Source organism: Miniopterus natalensis, chromosome 8, assembly GCF_054644295.1.
Source record: "Miniopterus natalensis isolate mMinNat1 chromosome 8, mMinNat1.hap1, whole genome shotgun sequence".
Lineage (NCBI taxonomy): Eukaryota > Metazoa > Chordata > Mammalia > Chiroptera > Miniopteridae > Miniopterus > Miniopterus natalensis.
In genome coordinates, this window is record NC_142088.1 from 46,292,750 (window position 1) to 46,312,652 (window position 19,903).

General features: G+C 35.6%; 1 protein-coding gene across 1 annotated transcript in view; it reads left to right on the forward strand.

Moving 5' to 3' along the window:
• The window catches only part of COBLL1 (cordon-bleu WH2 repeat protein like 1), a 56,893-nt gene that overhangs the window by 23,012 nt on the left and 13,978 nt on the right, over window positions 1–19,903 (forward strand). The window contains exons 8-12 of the mRNA XM_087819396.1: window positions 11,144–11,297; window positions 11,726–11,800; window positions 12,977–13,096; window positions 16,854–17,088; window positions 18,542–18,636. Of these exons, the coding sequence (XP_087675522.1) occupies window positions 11,144–11,297; window positions 11,726–11,800; window positions 12,977–13,096; window positions 16,854–17,088; window positions 18,542–18,636 (679 nt within the window). The remainder of the gene's footprint in view (window positions 1–11,143; window positions 11,298–11,725; window positions 11,801–12,976; window positions 13,097–16,853; window positions 17,089–18,541; window positions 18,637–19,903) is intronic.

Here is a 19,903-nt window from a genome sequence, read left to right on the forward strand (position 1 = left end):
CTTGTTTTAACTTTAAAATCAAAGATGGTCATTATCACTATAGACATTTTATATCTATTTTAGCAATTTAGTTTTAAATTTTAAAAAGACACTATTTTAATGATTAAAAATAATGTCAGGCTAGGAAAAATAACTGGAAAAAATGACAATCATTTCCAAGTCTGTAGAGAATATTGGATGCATTCTAATCCTGTAATTTTTATTGTTTAGGAAGTAAACCACAAGGGTGCGCTGTTTAACAGAACTACAGGGTTCTGATTTTTCCAATCCCGCCCCCCCCCCAAGCATCCTTTAATAAAGCAGAAAGAAAATATTGAAAATAGTTACATTATATTAGAAATAGCAAATGCTTTTCTCTTGTGGGTGAAGTGCCAAAAAATAGATCTAGAGAGATAAATAACAGTAATGCATAGCAAAGTGCTTTATAATTAGCACAATTTTACTCATTTTGAGCTGTTATTTCATTTTAGTGTTCTTTTAAGTGGTCATTGGTATTATGTTTGCCTTAGACAGGCTTTGGGTAAGTCAGTCTATGTGTAGTTTAGAAAAAATTCTGTCAACATCTATTCTATACTTTTTGGATGCCTGTATTTAATAATTTGCCTCACTCTTCTAAGGCATTTTCAATACTGGCAAATTAAGGTATTTGGATAGTGATTTTGGAGCTTAAACTGAAAATAAATAAACCAAAACTATTCACATCAAAGGCTCTTGATTTTCTGAGCTAAATTTGGCAGGCGTTTGTGCAGTTTTCAAAGAGGATTTAATGACGATCCAAGTAGAATAATTTATCCTAACTTTTTTTTTTTTAAACATGACTGCGTCTAAAATTATTTTAACCACCTAAAGCATCTGTTTTAAAGAATACAGAGTTTACCATCATGCCTACAGTGTCCTTTCCATGTCCCCAAATTTCTCTGTATTCTTTTTCACATGATTTTAAGCCGTGTGTCATTTTCCTTATAAAGATGAATATACTGTCTTCTATAGAAACATTCACTTGGAGAAGAAAACTATCCAATTAGAAATTTCCTGGCAGTTCTTCTTGGTACTTTTTGAGCATTATGTGAGTATAATTCTGCCTAAAGACTTGAAATGTCATTTGTGTCCCAGCATATGTCCTAGTTGGCTCCTGCTGTTACTTACATGAATCACATCACATGCATTATTATACGAAATGTATATAGTTATGTACAACGAGATTACATGTATACAGCTGTTTACCTAAGATTGCTATTTATTTCACACGTGACATAAGTCAGACACAATGACATCAACTAGAATTGAAAATGACATAGAATTCTGGGATTGAAACCAAGTTCCGAAATCCAGTTTCTGCCCTGTGTGTGTTAACCAAGTATCTGTGAAAAGCACATTTAATGTAGTGTCCTGGTATTTCTGACAAATAAGCCTCTTAACCCTATTTTGCATTTGAAGAACAGAAGATAATTGGACAGGAGCTGGGCATAATCGTGACCTGTAGAATTCACAGGTCCGTTGAGTGAATTCTTCCTTTCTGCACATTTGGTATGGCTTTGCTGCTTGGAGTCATGGGTATATGTACCAGGGAGCAGCTTTCCCCAGCTTACTAGCATGGTGCCTCATTTTCTTTAGGATATTTTTCTTTTGGCTGGAGACACAGTCAGGAATGATCTTGATTGGGCTTTGGCTTTGGTCTCATGTTGCATTCTGCTACAGACAAGCACTCAGATATTGAGAAATTGAAACACTTCGCCATCCAGTATTATGCAAGTGAAATTTAATACTTGGAGTATTACTTTTTTGACAACTGATTTAATTGTTTTTAAAAAATGTTTGACGTTATTCGTCTTTCACCCAATTTTATCTTTTAACACTGGTTTACAAGCAGATGATAGATTGTCATGTTTATGAAATGTGCTAGCAGATATTTGATCTTAGTTTCACTTAATGAGTTTTATTCCTAGTGTTACAGTCATTCAAGTCGTTGTAATAGAGCATGGATTCGGAATCTTTCAGAAACATTCCTCTTTTTAGTTTTGCCTCCACGTAACATTTTATTCCCCCCTCTACTTTCCACTTATATCCATTATATAGAAAGTGGACCACACACATAATTCTCCAATTGCCTAGGAACAGCAGTTGCCATGGCATTTTTGGTTTGATATGTGGGATTACAGCTGTCGGTACTTCCAAATATATGACTTGTTTCATTCAGGAGAGAAAGGCACCAACACTGTACAATATTTAATCTGCTTTCTCTTTTAAGGCTTTCCCAGAGATAAGATAAACTGTGTCATGGTAGTTTTCATCAGATTTCTGAAGGTTCATAATCACAACAGTGGAAGTAATGATTAGTGCTTATATAGCACTCACTAGTGTTTCAGGTAGATTCTAAGCACATTACTCATTTAATGCTCACAAAAATCCTCCCAGCCATTACTTTTTAGGTTCCTGCCAGCTTTACCTTTCACCTAAACGTAAAGGACTATGTTCATTATAAAGTCTTTAAGTTTTAAAGAACAGTACGATTAAAAAAACAACAGCTTAATTTTGAAATGAGAGTGGATTTCTCTTCCTTATAATAGTATACAAAAGCTGTGGCTCTCTGAAGTGCATACTGAGTTAATAGAATATCACAGAAAATGATCAGTGTTAGGAGTCTTTCTTTACAAGTTCTCACAGTATATGAAGTTTATTTAGTCTTTCTACCCTGTGACATTTGGGATCTCATGGAGGACACATAACTTTTGCTGGTAATCGGCATATATTAACAGCGGCCAAAGCAGAGAGAAGCAGACCTGATTTTGCAGCCATAGTGATCAAAACTGTGGAGTCACTAGAGTAACGCCTGCTACGCCGCTTTGACGCCCTTTCTGGGATGAGTTGGTCCGTTTGCGCCTGTGATTGCTACTTTACTCTGGTAGAGGCCCTAAACGGAGTTTACCTGCAGATGTTTGTAGCATTTTCCTACCCTGCCGCTAGACACCTCTTTGTCTTGAACACTATGCCACGGAGAACCATGGTGACCACCATCCTCTGTCCTTTTTACCTGATCCTGAGCTCTGCTCACTCCTGACTCATCTTGTCTTTTTTCATTCAAGATGTACCACTGAATTAGGCCCTCATCTCTGGGCGTTTAGGAAACCTTACAAGTAAGGGCTTACCACTAATAAGACTTGGTTACATCCTATCTCAGAGGATTGCGGGATTGATGAAAGCGTCGATTGCTTCAGGAAAAGAAACATAAAAACCTTGCAAGGGTATAACACAGGTTGTAAAATTTGGGGGTTTCTTTTTTTCCCCCTGATATGAATGAAGAAGGCTGGAAAGTAAGTCTGTGTGACAAGGAGTCCTAGGCTGGCTTGAGAGGTAGTCTTGGGTCCTCCTAACAGGTCTATTAAATTTTTGTTTGTGTCATTTTTCTCATTGTCGTCTTCATCTTCTACCTGGAACAAGCCATTGAGCTTCTTTATGGCTAGGGTTTCTCCTTGATAGAGCAAGGCTTTGTAACTAAACTTCCAAAAGTCTCTTTCAACTCTAGTATTATAAAGTTATTTTATTCTTCCGTTGGCTTTTGAAATTGACCTTTAAGGAATGAAAACATTTTGTTGCGTAGACTTTGGTTTGATCAGTGTTAATCAGATAGTCCTGGTACTACTCTTCTGAGGATTTTTAAACCCTAAAGTACAACAGCAAAATGAAACTTTGACAGTCTTCTACCTCAGCACGGCCTTCTACCTCACCTCCTAGCTGCACGCGATTTGGGCATCACTAAAAAGATGTAGAAGATACGAAGTTTGAGAAAGATATGCTCAGGTGAATGAATTTGTTACCCAGAGGATGCAGATGTTATCATTGACTAGTGATGAGTTTAAAACGAGATGATTTTGAGAGAAATCTAGTGGCAAGCTCGGTCACTTCGGAATCCCCCAGTTAGTAACCCAACAGGCACCGATTACAAGCGGCGGTGGTATTTAGACACCTGTAAGCGAATCCAGCTCTAGTCTCTTTGCTGCCATTCACAGAACTTATTTTGGCAGGTTGATAGTAACACCCTTAAAAATGGCATAACAGGTGAATCGTACATAGTGTGGATTTAAGGGCTCCAGACCCATTTCTCCTTTCTGTAATTATAGTCAACTGGTACCTGACATGTCACCCCTATTTCTTAAACCCCTTCACTTTCATATGATCTGATTTTTCTTAATCTAAGTAGACCTTCTCAGGCTGACTTTTAGTCCTGTTCATGAAAAATCTTAAAACAGGTTGATATAGAGAACAAAAAAAAGAGTACATAAATTCTGGTTTTGGGGGGAGCTGGAAGAAAGTACCACTGAAAGGGGAAAAGGGTATAGAACAAGGCGATTCGGGGCAGCAAAATAAATTGCCCTGCCCCCGCCAAAAGACAGCATTTTGTTTTAAAATCATCATAAGGAAAGAAACCTACGCCTTTGTCTAGTACAAGCCAAAGTATGCATTCATACGTGTGCGTATAAACAGGTATAAAAGATGCGACCCCTTTTAAGTGAAAGGTGGGACACCAAAATGCCTATGAGTAACGGTATTTGTTGGGATTTACAGTGACTTTTTTTCTTTATCAGTGTGTGCATTGTCTGTGTCTCAGATGACATCAGGCTAATTTTATGATCAGGTTAATAATAAATGGTTTTATTGTGACAAAAATCTTGCTTTCACAGCTGTACCTAATTTGCACATTTAAAATAATACCTCATACTTCTATACTGCATTTATTATATTATAATAATTATGTTTTGAAGTGTAAGAAAATTGATTTATCTAAGTTGTAAAATTAGGTTAGAAAGAATTTCTGTTATGTACAAGTTTAGGCACTGGGGTATAATTCTTGGTAAATTAGGTATAGGTAATGTCAATTATAAAATATTTTAATAATATTTCATAGCATTTATTGAGAATGTCCAGGTTGTAGAAGGATAATTTGAGTCTGTTTCTTAAGAAGAAAAAGATATATATGAGTCTCAAGACAATTTTAAGAGATTGCTTAGATTCTTTCCTTTAACCTCACCCCTTCTCACATGTGGAAATCATACTATAAACAGAATTAAAAACCCAAAAGCTTCTAATAGAAACATTTAACAATATCATTGAAGTCGGGCCACTATATTTCCATCTTTGTATTCAAAATTTTTTTCTTATTTTTCTATTTGCATTCTTTCATTTATCTTTTATATCCAGAATATATTGATTTAAATGACCCATATCTTATAATTCACCTGTGATTAATAAGTAACTAGTACAGAGCTAGTACTCAGTAAACCTATTGAATGCCATTCAATTCTATTTTCTTCAGCTAAATTTAGTTCCACTTTGAGCCAGTGAATTCTGGTCTGGGTGTGAGTTCTCGGGATTAACTCTCTGGTATGGTTTTCAACTTGACCTTGCCACTTTGGCTGGTGTGTTCTTTTTCTCTGCACAGTATTTTCCTTTTCACAGACCATAAAATTCAATGATAAGCACTCCTGTTAGAGGTTCAGTTTTTGCTGGTGGCAGGCACATTCTTAGTGACTCTAACTAAAGTAAATAATTGAACATCTCGAATTATTAACCAAAGTGTTTTCCCCTAGTAAGCAGACACCTCTCTTTTCTGGTTTGTCAACCCTTTGGACTTAAAAATACTTGAATCTCAACTCCTTTTTAAAATTTCAGTCATAATCTGACCAAAGGAAATGAATGTATCTTGGTAGGAAAAGCTAAAGACAGTTCTAAACAGTTCTTTCATTTTAGTTGTTCGCATTAAATTTATGAAATATTGTAAATTTGTATACTACTATATACATCCGTGTATCCATCACTAAAATGTAACCAACTGGTGTTAACTATTTAGGCTTTATTAAATTTCTTTAAGGTATTATGAAACTGCCTGGGGTGACTCAAATGTGGAGTTTTTACACAAGTGAATTACACAAAATGCTTAATGCAGTGAACTGATCACAAGTTCCCAGGTGTTGGGTGCTGGGAATTTTAAGGGTTATTTTAACTGAGACTAACTCTAATAGGACTACCACCATCATTGTCACTAAAGAAAAAGTACAATTTTAGAAATAATACCTCCTTTAGCCAAACTTTTTACTCTATATTATAACTATACTCTGCTTATTTTGTTTACAGATCACTTTAACATATTTTAAAATAGGCTAATTATATGCAATAATATTAGCTAATACTTATGGATTGTGTACTGTATGCTAGGTTCTGGGCTAAGTTTTTATGTGCTAGTTCACTGAAGCTTCCCAGCCCCTTCTGAGGTCAGGACTCTTACTTTTTCCACCTTACAGGTGAGGAGGCTGAAGGTTGCAGAGACAATGAATGCCATGCTCCCTGGTTCAAGCCCTGGCATTGTCTCCAAAGCTCATTTGTTTGGCAATCATTACACTGGGCTGCCTTCCAACTTGCAAACCCTCTGGAAGCCTCTCTCCAGTTAGACAAACTCAGGTGCAAAATTACTGGGCAACCAGGTCAACCCTGACTAATGCAAGAGTAGCGCTGTTGGGAGACTATTAGGAGCATACTCCTGTAGCACAGAGAAAAAATCGGGTTTATGGATGCTGCTGGTTAGGCATTGGTGGCCTTCCTTGCCTTTTCTCTTCTTTTAACATTTTATATTGGGAACTTATGACATGTTTATTGAAATAACTGCGGCATTTTAGCAAGCCTGCTATCTAACAGTAGTTATTCTTGGGTTAGGAGCCTCCCCAATAGTGTATGCCAGATAAGTGTATTCTACTCATGCCCCTCAGTACACACACGTGCTCTCAGCTACAATATATTTAGAAACTTTTCGATCTTCTAAGTTAGATTTCCTTTTTCTGCAGGGTCTTGCCCAAGAAAGGGAAGTTTGCCGTAGCTATAGAACATTCCTTTCTCAAAGCTCAGGGATTCCTCCATTTTGGTCTTAATCATGACATTTTGAGTTAACACAAAATAACTCGAAGTTTGATTTTTTTACCTTAACTTTCCTTGGCTGCTGTTTAGCTGGTTGAAATTATTTACTAATGGTCTCTTTCAACATACAGACAAAATGCTTGCTCTCTGTCTTAGGGGGCAATAAGAAATATTAAGCTATTTCCTTGAATGCTAACACTGATATCACTCCTATCTGAGATCAAAACTGATATTCCTGTCATTAATTATCCTGTTGTGATTATCTAAACTCACCATTCTTATTCCTTGAAAACTCCTGCCTTTGACCCATCTTACATCAATTGTTAAATTTAGGTTGTTGTCATAGCTTAATAAGTTTTAAGCATTAATCACAGCATAAGATTCAGTTAGGACAGGTCACGCAGTCTCCCTGGCGTCACTCAGACGCTCATGTTTTCTTCCCCTAATATCTTTGTTCTTAGTCTCCTTGATCCATTTGCAGCTCTAGCAATATACATCCATTTATTTTCATAATATACAAACAACATGCTAAGGGGGATAAATCTTACAGAATAAAGTTGTAGAACATGTGCTCCATTAAAATGTTCAGGGCTTTACCTTTCTAAATGCATTATTTTATCAACTGTCTTCATAAATGCTATTGAAATTTTTTAGCATTTGTGAAACAAATGTTTTTTGTTATTTTCTCTTTTTTGATAAATTTCGAATTCTTTATCCACAGAAATATAAATATCCTGTTTAAAAAGTTAGCTTATTTTAAAACATCTAGGGTGATAAGTGAAATATGAGTCTTTTTTATTCTACCTTGGAGTTATGGATAGACTTATATAAATTTGTGAGTCTTTGTATATAAATATCTCTTTTTTATTTCTATGCTATCTGCTTTATTATATTATAATCAAGATTTAAGAGCTCTAATTCCCAAACAGATACTTTGTCTGAGAAATTCATGTTGTGACTGCTTTTATCAAGTAATAGAAAAGACCAATAAATGACAGTGATTGGGAATCCAACTTAAAAGGGGAAATAGGTTTTCAGCATAGAACTAGGAAGAAAGTCAAATTCTGCCATTACATGCATTCAGCAATTATTTATTGATGACCTCCTCTGTTCTCACCAGTTAGCTTCTTTGATAGGAATGAGGCTTGATTTACATAAGTAGATGCATCTAGAAAGAAAATGACGTCTAACGCTTTTGATGTTTAGATCAGTATTTTAAAAAGTGAAGTGCCACATTGTTTTAGGGGTATTTTTGGTCTTTTCTCTGATGATTGCTAAATTTGTTACTTTTATAAGTAGCAGGGGAAAGTTTCGGAACACAGAACATATCAGTAAGAAGGTTTTTATTTAAACTTTATATTCTACTCAAAATGATATTTAAATACTTTCCATCCATCACTACATTTCTTTCTCAGTTAATATATTGCCAAGAGTCTTTCTTTTAAAAGTCCAAGCAGCAATTGAGGATCTACCCTATGCCCACTGCCGGTGGAGGTGGCCCTGAGATGTCATCAGAATTAGCTTTAGTGACTGAATCAAAAATCCAGGTTTGGGTGGCAGGATTTAACTCTTTTCTTGCTTTATTATGGAGAGGCCTGAAGAGTTCTGAGGGAGGACAAGAATAATGAGGGGAGAGGGGGTTGGTGGCTGCAACAATTTACAACTGGTGTGGAAGAAGGAATGGTTAGACTTCAAGTCAGCGCAGCCTGGAGCCACCCTGTTCTACCTCCATTGTTAAGAGGAGTTAACCTTCCTCAGAGTTGTTTTCCATCAAGCGCCTGCCACTGGAACTCACTCCACTTCTTTTCCCGTGAGATGACCTAACACAATTGGCAATGATGACAACTAACTCACATATTTCTTTTTGGGGTCAAGCTTCCTTTTTCCCTCTGGCAGAAATATTACAAAACAGAAAAATTTGCTACATTTTTCTCAGTGTGAAGCGAGGCACAAAGACTGAAAAAATCCTATGAACTAGTTTGCTTCCCTTGGGTATGCTTGCATTTTCTCATAAATATTGCAATGACCCAAGCTTTAGGTGTGCTCTCCTAGTCCGAGTTTATCATGTCCTTTTACATACAAATGAAGAAGGCAGTATTTCATTCATGACATTCATTCAACAAATGTTATTGAGAAACTTCTATGATCTAGATATTGTTCTGGAGATACAGCAGTGAGCAAAATAGGACGGGGGAAAATCTCCCTGCCCTTATAGTCAGCCCCAGTGGAAGCAAGCAATAAACAAGGTAAATAAGCCAACTATATGTTATGTTAGATAACTATTCAATGCTGTTCATAAAGATCAAGTTGGCCCTGCCGGGCATGGCTCAGCGGTTGAGCATTGACCTATGATCCAGGAGACTGAGGTTTGATTCTCAGTCAGGGGTGTGCAGGAGGCAGCCAATAAATGACTCTCTGTCATCATTGATGTTTCTATCTCTCTCTCTTTCCCTCTCCCTTCCTCTCTCTGAAGTCAATTAAGATATTGACTCATATTTGATATTTGAAAAAAGAAAAACAAAAGATCAAGCTGGGAAATGGAGGGGGTCAAGGAGAAACTCATTGTAAAGGAGGGATTTGAGAAATGACCTAAAGAAAATGAGGGAGTAATACATTAAGTTATTAGAGTACTCCAGGCCCAGAGAGCAGCAAGTGCAAGCATCCTGAGGCAGGAACACTCCTGCCCACGTGAGGAGCTGCACAAAAGCTGATGTGTCTGGCGTGGGGTGAGACACTCCATTCCAGGAGAAGGTGGTAGTCAGAGGGAGCCAGGGGCCAGGCTGTCAATTGCCTCAGAAGTCATTACAAGGACTTTGGCTGTTCTCTGCCAATTGGGAAACCATTAGCAGGTTTTGAACAAAGTGACCTAACCTGACTTATGTTTTAACAGGATTCTTTTGCTGGTATGTTGAGAAAGAACTGTAAGGAAGCAATGGGGAAGCAGAGTCTGGTTAGCAAGTTCTTGATGATGATAATTTGTACTATATGGTAGCTGTCAAGCTGGACAAACCAATAGGGTGTTCTTAATGTGAAGTGTGAGAGAGGAAATGAGGGTGACTCCAAAGTCACCGGCCTGAACAAATGGAAGAATGACTTGCTCTTTATTGAAACAAAGAAAACTGTAAGAACACCATTAGTTTTAATAGAAGAGGGGACGGAGGGATTCTCAGGATCTCAGTTTTAGACCTGTCAAGTTTGAAATGGTCTTAGACATTAGTGGAGATCAGACAGAGGCCCAGGATGGAGGCCTAAGTTTGGAATTCATCAACATTTATAGAATACATAAAACCAAGGGGACAGAAGAGATTACCAAGAGAGTGAGTAGAGAGACTAAAGACAATATGCATGTCCAAGAACTGAGAGGAAAAGCAACCAACAAAGAAGACAGTTCAGATCTGTGAGAGTGAGGAATGTGGTACCCTGGAAGTAAAGAAAGAAAAAGAGGATTCTAAGAGTAGTCAGCTCTGTTTAATGCTGCTCATAGGTCAGATAAATTAGTTCTAAGAAGGAAACATGGATTTAGTTGTAGTGAAGGTCATTGATGACTTTGATAGAAATAGCTTTAATGGATCAAAGGTTGGGGTAATCTGATTGGAAGGGTTGAAGCGGAAGATGAGAAATTGGAGACAAAAACTATGAATAACTCTTTTAAGCAGGTTTGTTGTGTAGAGAGAGGAAAGTGACATGACTGTGGCCCGCCTGATGAGGCAGGATTGTCGTAGGATCTGCTGAAAGTCACATGCTAGGAGTGTGAGCATTAGCTGTGCAGAGAGTCAGCGACCTCAAATGACCTTGCCTAGGGTAGACATAGATTTTTGAAATGCTTGTCATGAATACGTTAGTTCTAAAAAGAGAAAGATTAATCAAGCCAGCTCTCTTCATATACAAATATTCCCCCTTTTTACTTATTTTATGTCCAATATTTTCTCTAGAGTTTTCTTTGAAAGTTTTTAACTGTGTTGCTTAGGACTTGTACATTATAATTATGTGTTTGCATGTCGGTCTTCCATCCTGGCCTAAGTTTCTTGAGAAGGAGTGTGTTTTATTTTTCTTTGCACATCCATCTCATAGCCCAGCTCCTGGCCCACGGCAGACGCCCCACGTAAGCTTTGCGAGTGAATGACTTTTATGTTCCATGTTGCCCGATGATGGGTTTGCGGTAAAGCCCGTGTCTCCCTGAGTTGGCTCTTCACTTCTAAGTGGAGGCCGGTCTGGGCGTTTTGTTCCCTGGTTCCCGTAGGCGCCCTGTGGAGCGGGCGTGGAGAGGACGGGCTCTCTGAAGCTCAGCGGCGCGGCCACCGGGGGCTCGTCTTTGAAAAGAACCAAGCGAAAGGCACCGTCCCCACCCTCCCAAGGACCCCAGCATCAGAGCGATGGAAACAGTCACGTGGCCGGTAATGTTACTGTCCCCATTAGCGTCACATTTGTATTGTAGTTTGTTTAATATAGACCGTAGAACTGATACGGGTTATAAATCCTATCTTTTTATTAACAATAATACTTAGGCTTTTAGTTCATTAATTTTAATAATAACACTTAGTCTCTAATTATTTTCACTTAACTACCTTTTAAAAATCTGCAACATGACAAAATGAAACAATTCTACAGCACCATTATCCTAGTATAAGTCTGTGATGATTTGTAAATCTGTTCAGAAAGATCCAGCCATTCCAGGATTGACCGCATGTAGGGATGGAAATCTAAGTAGGTTAGTAAAATGCCTGTCTCTTTTGGAATTATATAAAAATCAGTTAAGCTACAAAGGAATTGTTCCTTTTGTGAGTGTGACCTGTTACCAGTTTGTGTCGCTCCTGTGTTCTAGCCCCGCAGTCAGCACATGCAGTTCCCACAGACAGTGTTTCAGAAGCAAGCTCTCCTGAGGGGCTGCCCAGCCCAGGTACGTGTGGCACCTTTACCCCATATCATGGATTTATGGAAAAAGATCTTTCATGACAGCTGAGGAATGAATCTGGTTATAATGTTCTGTATATGAAAGGGATGCAGATGCTTTGACTCCATTTCACAAATTTTATATTATGAAATGAAAAAAAAATTAGAGTATGAAATGGGCACACTCAAACTTTTAGCTCTGGTACCTTGAGTACTTTCCCTACTAGGTCTCCTATTTTTTCCTATGTGGAGTCAGGTTATCAGTTATTAATCTCCTTCCCAAGAGTAATGACATATCTTCGTGTGTTCAGAAGAAAACTTACATGAAGGTTGTAAAGCACCATTCTTCATGCAATGGTCCTAGGTATGAATTTAACATGCAAAGTGTCCTAATCTAATGGTAAAAATTTGTTATTATGAAATATTTTCTATTATATGTTCTCATTTTGGATTCTTTCTCAGTAAATGAAATTCCAGTAAAAATAAAATAATGCAATCTAGTACTGTTTCCTAATATTTTTAATGATAGCTACTCATTAGCTATTGTAAGAATGCGTATGATTAAATTTCTTAATCCTTAGACTTAATTTAAAGTTAGATATAAGTGGCTATGATGGGCTAATGATGTCTAATCAAAAATAGAATATTATTATGCCAGTAGTATAATTTGATAGATATGAAAATTGCCTAATATAACCTTACCTAGTTTTTACAATTCTGATTCACAAATATAAGGAGAACTCTGAAGCACCCAAATGCTCCTAAATCTTTTATATTTAAGTGATATTTAGGAATTTGAGGCTTTGACATATCTTACACAAAAAAATTCTCCTTTCCTCTATGATTAAAAGTGTTACCATTAGATAACTAGTAATGATTTTTCTTAACTTTTATCCAAAATGATATTAACAGTATCATCTATTTCAAAAAGGAAATTTATTAAATTATATCCAACTATATAAGTGAAATAAGAAGATTATGAAGTATTAGAACAAAGGTGTAACTGCTACTCCAACTTGACGTGGTACCTATTTTTCTTTCTCTCCCTTTTTCCCTTGTACCTCTTCTTGTTTAACGCATGGGGAGCTAGCACATCTGACTCATTCTGAAGTACTTCTTGGTCTCTGCCTGCCTTAACTCTGTTGTCCAAGTGCCATTTCCACAGATTTTACTTCTTTGGCAGAAGCCTCACTTGGCCCTGGGCTGCCCAGTCGCGAACAGTGCGCTGCGCCCAAACCGGCAGATGACGCCGCTCTCTCCGAGCGCCCTGGGACGCCCGAGGCAGCCGTGGCATCCCTGACATGTAGGTGACGGCGCCTTTCTTGAGGCGTAAGATGAATAAAATCAGTGGCTCTCAAGAATTTCAGTTTCTCTTCCATTTGGCTTTCTCCTGTTTTGGCAAACTTTTTGAACTTTGTTATTTCCAATGGGTAGCTATGTAATTATTATATATACATACATTATATGTATAATTCTATATACATACATATGTGTATGTATGTGCATTATATATACATTATATATGCATGCATATATTATATGTACATATATATTTCTTGAAGTTCTCTTTTGTAACGTAGGCATGGCTTATTTCCTATAGTATTGCTTTTGATTGGGATTTTTATTTTAAAGTTGTTGGAATTATTTTGTGACCAGATGGCAAAACTTTATAATCAATACTTGAATGTTATCATAAGTATTTTGCTCAATTTTTCAGTGACTCAGAAAGAATCCTTATCACTTCAAACTGGTTATTTAAAATTAGTATATTATCACACACTGCTTATAAGAATGGAAACTTGCCTGGCCAGTTTGGAAAATAGTTTGGCAAGTTTTTGTTTGTTTTGTTTGTTGTTTTCAGATAAAATTAAAGCACTTGTTTTCTATATGACCTAACAATCCCACTCCTAGGTATTTTCTCAAGAAAATGAAACCTATGTCCACACACAGACTTCCACGTGAATTATTATAGGCTTTTTATTCATAATTGCCACAAATGGGAAACAATCCAGTGTGCTAAACTGAGGAATGGATTAAAAAACTGGTTGGTCCATACATTGGAATACTACCACCTACCCATAAAAGGGAACGAGTAGTTAGTTTGTGCAACAACGTGGCTGAGTCTCAAATATATTATGTGAAATGAAGGAAGCCAGACTTAAATGGCTAGAGGCTGTATGAGTTCATTGATAGACAGTCTTGCAAAGGGAACACTATAGGGGTAGTGGTTACCAGAGACTGGCTAGGAGGAGGGCTGGCATGGGGGATTTAGGAAGTTGATGGAATTGTTCTATATCTTTATATATCTTGATTGTGCTGGTGGGTCACTTAACTATATATCTGGATATATATAGTGGTCAAAACTGGATATTCCAACATGTGTTCCAAAAATGATGAATTTTGCTGAATGCAAACTGTACCTCAATTTCTAAAAATGAAAAAGAAAACAACTCTGCCTGGCAGCAACTATGATAATAATGTCTGACCTAGTCAACGTTTTTTGAATGAGTGAATTTTAAAGAAGTAATTCACCAGACTAGATTTAATGTAATATAACTCTATTTTATGCAAAAAGAGGTATTTGTCAGACAATTTTGCTATTTTTATCATCTCCAGGGAAAATATACAAGGTATCCTAAAAGTCTCAGTGAAATTTTAAGCCTTAATAACTTACAAGTAAAATGCTGCAAACTTACAAAAACATCTTCTGAAGATTAATATTTAACTTTTATTTGCATATATTATATTTTATGAATTTTAAAGAATTTTTAATTTTATTTTTTGTTTCAATTTTATCTTTAGAGGGACTGAAAAGCTTTAAAAATATTTAAATGATATAAAGCTAAGTAAGTGTAAAAGAAATTTCAACAATCATACTTTTAAATTATGTTTTTATAATTTTTTAACATTTATATTTTGGAAGCTGTTAAATCTTAAAACTTCACTAAGAATTTGAACACTATTCTTTCCAAGTGAATATTCTTCCTTTATACCTTTTGAAGCTGAAGTACAATAGTTGTGATATGTTTGTGAAAATTATTCTTTTTTCACAGCCCTTGCCCCAATTTCTGTATTATAGTCCTAAAGTTTAGCCATCATATAAGTCTGTTAAACTAAACAAAACAAACCTGACTTAGTATTTTTCAAAGCTTGGGGGAATTTGTATTAGCCAAACAATGAACTGGGACAGCTCTCTTGGATTAGAAGTTTTAAAGGGAATCACAGCCTTTTCTATGACATTTAATTACAGGAATACTTTCCAGGCTAGTAAAAAAATATCTATGTATTTAAACAAACCTATAAATGAATCTTGCAATGACCAAGTTACAAAATCCCAGAAAAATAATTTGAGAATATTTTTGAAACATGTAAGTCATCCTTCATACTTTAATTAATTGAGTTCGGTTTCTCAGTGAGGGCACCATACTTAATAAAAAGTTGTGTGTTTCTGACACACTTGTGATGGGCAAGAAAGAAATAGAGCTAACGATCAGTGATTTGGTAAATGTCACCTCAGTTAATCTAATGTCCAACAGAGCTTAATGTATACTGAGGACCCATTTATAAAACATATTTGCATCTAAACCAAAATGGCTCTTCATTTTCTCAATATACGGTTTTCAAATTACATTAATGTGCTCTTCATAGATGTAGCATGCTATCATAGACATAATATTGTAGACACATTGGCATCATGATTATTTCATATTATATAATAAAGCAACATTTGCCAAAATACGTATATTTAAAAATTTACTCGTCTTTAAAATAGTGTTCTGTTGAATAATCTATTTTTTAATTTATAGTAAGAAATTATTAAAGTTCTCCGTATTTGTTTATTAGAGTATAAATAGAACGCTTTTTTATTTGCCTAAAGATAAAATTAAAGAAATACATTTTAAGTACATATTCTTCAAATACAATAAAGTTTTTATTAAATTTTCAAGTACATTAAAGTTTTTATTAAATTTTGTGGATGTACTGATCACTATAATTCAATGCTACCCCACCTTTTCCACCCTCTTTTGTGGTAACAATTAAATTTTGTCCAGCTGCTATTGTGTAAGCGAAAATGTTGAGTTACATTTAAATAAGCAAAGATCCAGAGCCTCATGTTTTAGTTGACATTAACATTCCCAGTGAGTGTGGACACTAACCGCTTAGGCTGCTTCCTCTTCTGCCCTGCTGGCCATTTGTTCTTCGTACAAGAAAGCAGCGCACACATGCACACATGTAGCATTGATAGCGACAATCTTTAAGATACAGTGAGTGGAGAAAAAAGTTAGGTGAAAAACGTCATGTATAATCTTCCATTTGTATTAAACCAACAAAAGAGAAAGAAACATGAGAGTATGCGTATCTGCTTATATTGCTCTTTATTCTTTCTCTTAATACACAGGAAAAAACTTAAAGTTTGCCTCAGAATCAGACTGGGTGGGAATAAAAATTAATATTCATTGTATAATACTTATTCTACTTGTATTTTTAAAAATTGTATTAAGCATCTGCATCAGGGGCTGTTAATTCTGGTTGCATATAGAATCAGTTGAGAAGCCTTAAAAATTCTTGGTCCCACCCTTTGGAGGTGGAGTAGGGTGTGAGCAGAAGTAGTTTTAAAGGGTCAGATAATTCTCAGTTCTTGTAGTTAGAACTGACCACTACTGAGCCATTTTACAAGTTCACTTATAGACAATATACAAATATCGTTCTTTTCATTTACATTTAGAGCTATCATATGAATGTACAAATCATTAAAACTGAAAGATATTTTCTTCAATGAAATATACAACTTGAAGTTTGAGTTTAAATAATGCCTTTTTTCTACCATGAATAAAGCCTAGAGTGATACCATATTATTTTTAGAATTATATGTGTCTGAGATAATCTGATTATATATTAATATGATTATTCACTGTTAGAAAAGTATTTCACTATTAGTTTTGAACCAGAATTTAAAAGAGTCCAGTTAATTATTATTTTAAAAATTCCTTCTTTGCCAGTATTGTATAGCGTGAATGAGGCAAATTAATACTGAAGATTATATCTTCATTTCTTTGTAGCTGGAATAAGCTCTGATTATAGTCTTGAAGAGATAGATGAAAAGGAAGAACTGAGTGAAGTGCCTAAAGATGTGGCTGAAGATATTTCTGGGAAGTCACAAGATATTCCTTTTGGATCTACTGATATAATAAATACACTGAAAAATGATCCCGACTCAGCCCTTGGCAGTGATACTGGAGAGTCCTCACAAAACTCCAAAGAAGAAAAACAAGGAACTAGAAACACAGATGCACAGTAAGTAGTCAATCTGCCAGAAGTGGTGGCGGCGGTTTGTTTAATACTAGTCTCCGGAAATGTAGATCTGATATTTTACATGCAAATACAGTCATCCCTTTAGTTTAGACTCTATCCCTTTTACCGTCATTATAAAAATGTTTAATAAAGTATCTATTTACATGTAATTGTTTTTAAATCAAATTCAGTGGTTCTGGTATCTTTGTGTCAGAAAAACCTTAACATAGTTAATCTATATGACTCAAATATAAATTTTTTTTTTTAATTGTATGTATTTTGTCTGTTACCTATTTGACCTAAATGATACATTTAATTTTCAATTTCACCAAATGCTCCTTGAGGATTTTCACTGACTGGTATATAAAACAATTCCACATGTTAGATTATAATATTCAATTACTAATATTATTTTTACAGTTAACTTTATGATCTAGAGAATACACTTACCACTTGATCCCAGGAATTGAAAACTATAGTACATACACTTCTTAACTGCTAAATGTTAAAAATGCCACACCATGAATAAAGATGAAATTGGTTAGGCAAAATAAACCATCTTCATCAAAGTTTTACTATAATGTTCCTGGGATTGTCTCCAAATTACACTCTTCTATTACCAATAAAATCCAGTGAGGTCAGTCCACATCCTGACTTGCCAGAAGTTAACCATGCCATGTTATGCTCAGTGAACTAAACCAGTCAGAGGAAGACAAACACCATATGATTTCACTTATATGTGTAACCTAAAGAACAATAGAAATGAACCAGCCAAGAAATAGACTCACAGATACAGAGAACAGACTGATGGTTGCCAGAGGGGACAGGGGTTGGGGGACTGGATGAAAAGGTGAAGGGATTGAGAAATACAGATTGGAAGTTACAAAAGAGTTCTCGGGGATGTAAAATACAGCATAGGGAACATAGTCAATAATATTGCAATAATTACGTTTGATGCCAGGCTGGTACTGGCAATATTGAGAGGAAACACTTTGTAAAGTATATGATTATCTAACTAGTATGCTGTACACCTGAAAGTAATACAAAATAATATTGAATATAAACTGAAAAATTGAAAAATAAAATTTGGAAAAAAACCCAGCTGACCATGTCAAATGCAAGACTGAAATGTTTCATTTATATCCCTTTTCTTTAAAAGACAAATAATAATAACGAAAAGACACTGGGGGAAAGTATCCATGTTACAGTCTTTTTACATCTTTCTTTGTAATAGGACCCTCATATGAAAGCTAATGTTTCATAGCAGCATTTCCTCTCATTTGCATTTTTTTCTTTGCTATTAAATTTTCAGTATTTGGCAGAAAAAGATGATTATTTCAGTCCATCTGCCTTTGGAAATTGCTGCCTGTTTTCTCATCGTGTGTGTGTGTGTGTGTGTGTGTGTGTGTGTGTTTGAATACTATCGATATATAACATACAATATCATATTCTGCAGAGAACCACACTTGATGGTATATAATGCAAGCAATGAAGAGCGTGTCATTGACAATGTAAGAAGCTTGAAGTCATTGGGTCAAAACCAAGAGAATGGTGAGTTCTGTAAACACTAGTAGCCAACACTTTTATAGCACTTACTATGTGCCAAGGGCCATTCTTAACACTTTGTATATGTTAACTAATTTAATTTTATATTTACTCATTTATGGACATTAGTATCTTTAGTCCCATTTTATAGATGATTGAACCACAGAGGTATTATGGGACTTACCTGAAGTACCACCATTATTAAGTAGTGAGCTTCAGATTTGAACTCAGGCAATATTACTCCAAAGTATGTTTTTAACTACCATGTGTACCCTTTTTGTCATTGTGGTTAAATGTTCGAGGTTATCTGACCTAGGTCTTAAAGGTGTATAGTCTGTGCACCTACTTGTGATCTATTTCTTTTTTTCCCTTCTATTGACTCCTTAGTCCAAGCCTGTTTTACTTCATACTCAGGTTCCTACAACTTGGGTGAAACTTGTCTGTCTGGCTTACATCTAATTATGTAATATTATTTACCAGTATTTCCTATGACCCACCCCCAAATCAAGACAATGCCTTCTCTTTCTCATGATTTATTTCTCTTAGTTCTACCATTAGGCCCATGCGCATTTTTGTCTTTGCATGGAAAATAATTTTCAGCCCATCTTCACCCATTGGACTACTATTCAAATCCTGCTGCTTCACTTATTTTGCTACTTGATTACTTGAAGGCATCTAGTTCTCTGGTCTTGACTCAACAAAATTGGACAGTCTTGGATCAGAGAAATTATATCTGATACTTTTCGAGTTCCTCATAGCACCTAGCAGAATACTGAGATACTGTTAAAATATATACTTAGGATTGAATTTCAGAAAAATAGAACATCGAACATGCAAGGAATGCATAGTAGTATTTTAAGGGGATATAAGGAAGTAGCTTATGAATTCTCATAATCCAATCTATTATGTTAACGGAACTAGGTTAAGAATCTTAGCAAACAGGGATAAAACACTGATTATCCTAATGACATAGAGAGATAGAGATGTATGTCATTTTATAAATGTCATACATGTTGGTTAATTTAAATATTTAAATCTCTAATTCATTTTCCTCATGGTCTATACCATCCTCATACAATACAGAGAGGATCTAAAAGTATATAATTTCCCCATTCTTTTACTCTTGATTCAGTTTTTCGTCACATATACTATGATGGTGATAGCATTTCTATTGAGAAATCATGAATTTTAAAGCTGCTTCCTTTTTAAAACCATAATCAAATTAAATATTTTTTGCTAAAATTTTGGTATCAAGTTAGTAGTAGGGTCACAA